The 6,000-nt window shown below is 44.1% G+C and overlaps 1 protein-coding gene across 3 annotated transcripts in view; it reads left to right on the top strand.

Moving 5' to 3' along the window:
* Positions 1-6,000, top strand: part of LOC115161067 (ephrin type-A receptor 6-like) — a 162,075-nt gene that overhangs the window by 8,877 nt on the left and 147,198 nt on the right. For all 3 annotated transcript variants that reach the window (XM_029711779.1, XM_029711780.1, XM_029711781.1), the window contains exon 2: positions 2,871-2,935. In XM_029711779.1, coding sequence (XP_029567639.1) covers positions 2,871-2,935 — 65 coding nt within the window. The remainder of the gene's footprint in view (positions 1-2,870; positions 2,936-6,000) is intronic.

Below are 6,000 nucleotides of genomic sequence, written 5' to 3'. Positions count from 1 at the left end.
TTGTTAAGGCACACATTAACTCCACCATCCCAGACACCCTAGACCCACTCCAATTTGCATACCGCCCCAACAGATCCATAGATGACGCAACCTCAATTGCTCTCCACACTGCCCTCACCCACCTAGATAAGAGGAATGCTGTTCATTGATTACAGCTCAGCGTTCAACACCATTGTCCCCTCCAAGCTCATCACCAAGTTTAGGACTGGGTCTGAACACCTCCCTGTGCAACTGGATCTTGGACTTCCTGACGGACCGACCCCAGGTGGTGAGGGTAGGCAACATCACCTCCACCACGCTGACCCTCAACACGGGGGCCCCACAGAGGTGTGTGCTTAGTCCCCTCCTGTACTCCCTGTTCACCCATGAATGCGTGGCCACGCACGACTCCAACACCATCCTCAAGTTTGCTGACAACACGACGGTGATAGGCCTGATCAGCGGCGACAATGAGTCAGCCTACAGGGAGGAGGTCAGTTACCTGGCAGTGTGGTGCCAGAGCAACAACCTCTCCCTCAACGTCAGTAAGACCAATGAGTTGATTGTGGACTACATGAATCTGGGGGGCGAGCACACCCCCATCTGGGTGGGTGGGTGGCTTGCTCACATGGAGACGCTGTGTAAAGAGTATTTAGCTTATTATGACCGACATATACACTACTGTTCAAAAGTTTGGGGTCACATAGAAATGTCCTTGTTTTTTGTGAAGAGGCGATTCTGGGATGCTGGCCTTCTAGGCAGAGTTGCAAAGAAAAAGCCATATCTCAGACTGGCCAATAAAAAGTAAAGATTAAGATGGGGAAAAGAACAGACACTGGACAGAGGAACTCTGCCTAGAAGGCCAGCATCCCAGAGTTGCCTCTTCACTGTTGACATTGAGACTGGTGTTTTGCGTGTACCATTTAATGAAGCTGCCAGTTGGGGACTTGTGAGGCTGTGCTAATATAATTGCAAAAGGGTTTTCTAATGATCAATTAGCCTTTTAAAATGATAAACTTGGATTAGCTAACACAACGTGCCATTGGAACACAGGAGTGATGGTTGCTAATAATGGGCCTCTGTACGCCTATGTAGATATTCCATAAAAAATCTGCCGTTTCCAGCTACAATAGTCATTTACAACATTAACAATGTCTACACTGTATTTCTGACCAATTTGATGTTATTTTAATGGACTTTGCTTTGCTTTTCTTTCAAAAACAAGGACATTTCTAAATGACCCCAAACTTTTGACCGGTAGTGTACGTGGTAGCACACAGATGTCTTACAGCCTGCAACACACACACACACACACACACACACACACACACACACACACACACACACACACACACACACACACACATACTGACAACACACACACATACACACTGACAAGACGCACACATACTGACAACACACACACACACACACACACACACACACACACACACACACACACACACACACACACACACTGACAACACACACACATACACACTGACAACACACACACACATACTGACAACACACACACATACACACTGACAAGACGCACACACATACTGACAACACACACACACATACTGACAACACACACACATACACACTGACAAGACGCACGCACATACTGACAACACACACACATACACACACACATACTGACAACACACACACATACACACTGACAACACACACACTGACAACACACACACATACACACTGACAACACACACACACATACTGACAACACACACATACACACTGACAACACACAAAGGCTCATGAACTGGTTGGACAGTTTTTGTCAGAAATGCTGGCTTGACATTCACAATCATGGAAATTCTCCCTTGTTTGCTAATGTATGGTAAAAGTCATGTTAATGCATCTATATCGTGTTTAGATTCTGCAGTTAAGGTTACATCACTTTTAGAGAAGAGACAGAGAACACAGATAATGTTCAAACACAGATTCTTATAAGAGACTTCATGTGTGAAGTTGAAGGTTAAACCTCTAATCCATCCACCCACTGCTCAGAAAGACTGAGATTATTATTCTAGTCTTTATAAAAGTGAAGTTTGCCTAATGACATTCTGATCCTGAATTATTTAGCTTTCTGTCCTTGAGAGAGACAGAGATGGAAAGATGTTTTAGAACTATAATATTTTGACAGACTCAAGTTCCTGATGCTGCTGCCTGGGAGCAGTGAACTTGGAATATTGACTAAGTGATAAGCCTCAATAGAAAAACCCTGAAAGGTTCTGGGAGTGACATTCCTCTCTGCTAAAATCAACAAGTATGTAAAGATTAATCACTTTTCACGAATAAAGTTACTGGTATTTCAATGGATTTTATATCAGAAGGTCAATGACATGTTTTCCTATTACAGTCAAAGCTATCAACAGAATCTATCAGAATCCATGCAACTGTGTATACAATTTGCATGCTACTGTATACATAATGTACATGAATTACAGAGACCCATTCACAATAAATAGCCAGATATTACACTGAAATGGTTTAGGACGGAGGGACGGGTATTTGTAATCTTATCTGGTGCTGCAAGCAAACTCTGGGGACATACAAGAAGCCCTTATTATCTGAGTGACATTGAAATAAAGCCAGTGAATGGGAGAGAGAGAGAGACTGTTGACAGCAATCTGACTGCAATCTATCAGGCCTAAATTTGTCTCTTCAGCTCTGAAATAATGCTTTACTGAAATGGACCCACCGCAAATATTCATCTGGGTGAAAAACTCATTTTTGTTAAGATACAAAAGTCTAAATGAGAACATTTATGAGCTATATTTCAATTACTGAGGTGGAAACAGTGATCTATGTATATCAACATTATGCTAATGGTTGTGTTTCTCTCTCCTGTTCTGTTTCAGTGGTACTGCTGGACACCACCTCTGTTTTGGGAGAGCTGGGATGGAATACCTATCCCATGAATGGGGTAAGAGAGTGTGTGTTTGGGTTTGTGTGTATGTGTGTGTCAGGGTTCGCACAAGGTGCTTGAGGTGCTTAAAGTAATTTGTCACTCTGAAATTCAAGTACTAGAATACTTTGAAAATCAGATATTTTCTCAAGTTGGTACTTGAAAAGTACTTAAAATGAGAGGAGAACAGAAATGATAAAATATGTTAATATGAAAATATTAGAAAAATGTATTGGTCTTGTGAATACATTTCAGGCGGTCTACCAAGTTTTATTTCCTCACGTGTTTGGTGCTCTGGATGCCAGGCGAGCTCGCTCATTCCACCCACACGGCCACTCAGCCAGACAGGACAGAACTGACTGATTAGGTGCCACCAAACATCATATTGATAGCAAAAATCCTGGAAAAATGTAGATTCAACCTGCCTGGCAGGATATTGATGTTTATGAATGGGTTTTGCCAGACCCAACCAGGGATGTAGTTGAGGTTAAACGCATGTAAGCGCTGTTTACACACCTTTATATTTGTGAAATAGCATTTACTCACCATTTTGTTAATTATCGTATACCTACATATTGCGTTCCTAGCGTTGATCAACGCTCAGAAAGCTTATTCATCTGAGTTTTTATCGCACCTACCTCTGCGAATGAGTGTAATCATGAATGATTCATGTATGCTTGTTATGTTTGCCTGCTCCCCTGGATTTGCTTTGTTAGCAGCGCATTCATTTACCACTCTGTCAAACGGGAATCTCCGCCCAAGACAAAGGCCGAGAGGTAAAACGAACTACCTCAGCACAGACCTACAGTGGCAAGTAGCAGAGAGACGCTGCTGACAGTGGAAATTCTTTTAACATCCCTCAACTCCTGCCGTGTCAACAGACTCTCGGAGAATGAGTGTACAACTATTAAAAAGATGCTGATATTTCAGTCAGATGTCTAGCTAGCTCAAATCAAATCCAATTTTATTGGTCACATACACATGGTTAGCAGATGTTAATGCGAGTGTAGCGAAATGCTTGTGCTTCTAGTTTCGACCATCTAGTAATATCTAACAAGTAATCTATCAATTTCACAACAACTACCTTATACACACAAGTGTAAAGGAATGGATAAGAATATGTACATATAAATATATGGATGAGCAATGGCCGAACGGCATAGGCAAGATGCAGTAGATGGTATAGAGTACACTATATACATATGAGATGAGTAATGTAGGGTATGTAAACATTATATAAAGTGGCATTGTTTAAAGTGATACATTTATTACATCCAATTTTTAATTATTAAAGTGGCTAGAGTTTTGAATCAATATGTTAGCAGCAGCCACTCAATGTTAGTGATGGCTGTTTAACAGTCTGATGGCCTTGAGATAGAAGCTGTTTTTCAGTCTCTCGGTCCCAGCTTTGATGCACCTGTACTGACCTCACCTTCTGGATGATAGCGTGGTGAACAGGCAGTGGCTTGGGTGGTTGTTGTCCTTGATGATCTTTTTGGCCTTCCTGTGACATCCGGGGGTGTAGGTGTCCTGGAGGGCAGGTAATTTGCCCCCGGTGATGCGTTGTGCAGACCTCACTACCCTCTGTTTATCCTTACAGTTGTGGGCGGAGCAGTTGCCGTACCAGGCGGTGATACAGCCCGACAGGATGCTCTCGATTGTGCATCTGTAAAAGGTTTTGAGTGTTTTTGGTGACAAGCCAAATATCTTCAGCCTCCTGAGGTTGAAGAGGCGCCTTCTTCACCACGCTGTCTGTGTGGGTGGACCATTTCAGTTTGTCCGTGATGTGTACGCCGAGGAACTTAAAACTTTCCACCTTCTCCACTACTGTCTCATCGATGTGGATAGGGGGGTGCTCCCTCTGCTGTTTCCTGAAGTCCACGATCATCTCCTTTGTTTTGTTGACGTTGAGTGTGAGGTTTCTTTCCTGACACCACACTCTGAGGGCCCTAACCTCCGCCCTGTAGGCCATCTTATCGTTGTTGGTAATCAAGCCTACCACTGTAGTTTTGTCTGCAAACTTGATGATTGAGTTGGAGGTGTACTTGGCCACGCAGTCATGGGTGAACAGGGAGTACAGGAGAGGGCTGAGAGCGCACCCTTGTGGAGATGTTTCCTACCCTCACCACCTGGGGGCGGCCCGTCAGAAAGTCCAGGACCCAGTTGCACAGGGCGGGGTCGAGACCCAGGGTCTCGAGCTTAATGACAAGTTTGGAGGGTACTAATGTGTTTAATGTTGAGCTGTAATCGATGAATAGCATTCTTACGTAGGTATTCCTCTTGTCCAGATGGGTTAGGGCAATGTGCAGTGTGATTGCGATTGCATCATCTGTGGACCTATTGGGGCGGTAAGCAAATTGGAGTGGGTCTAGGGTTGTCAGGTAGGGTGGAGGTGATATGATCCTTGACTAGTCTCTCAAAGCACTTCATGATGATGGAATTGAGTGCTACTGGGCGATAGTTGTTTAGCTCAATTACCTTAGCTTTCTTGGGAACAAGAACAATGGTTGCCCTCTTGAAGCGTGTGGGAACAGCAGACTGGGATAAGGATTGATTGAATATGTCCGTAAACACACCAGTCAGCTGGTCTGCGCATGCTCTGAGGACGTGGCTAGGGATGCCGTCTGGGCCGGCAGCCTTGTGAGGGTTAACACGTTTAAAAGTTTTACTCACGTCGGCTGCGGTGAAGGAGAGCCCACAGGTTTTGGTAGCGGGCCGTGTCAGTGGCACTGTATTGTCCTCAAAGCGAGCAAAGAAGTTGTTTAGTTTGTCTGGGAGCAAGACATCGGTGTCCTGCCACATACGTCTCGTGTCTGAGCCTTTGAATTGCGACTCTACTTTGTCTCTATACTGACGCTTAGCTGGTTTGATTGCCTTGTGGAGGGAATAGCTACACTGTTTGTATTCGGTCATGTTTCCGGTCGCCTTGCCATGATTAAAAGCAGTGGTTCGCGCTTTCAGTTTTGCGCGAATGCTGCCATCAATCCACAGTTTCTGGTTGGGGAAGGTTTTAATAGTCACCGTGGGTACAACATCACCGATGCACTTGCTAATAAACTCGCTCACCGAATCAGCGTATACAT

The sequence above is a fragment of the Salmo trutta genome, chromosome 24 (genome assembly GCF_901001165.1).
Source record: "Salmo trutta chromosome 24, fSalTru1.1, whole genome shotgun sequence".
NCBI lineage: Eukaryota > Metazoa > Chordata > Actinopteri > Salmoniformes > Salmonidae > Salmo > Salmo trutta.
Note: the sequence above shows the minus strand (reverse complement) of the source record. Positions and strands in the feature narration are given on the sequence as shown.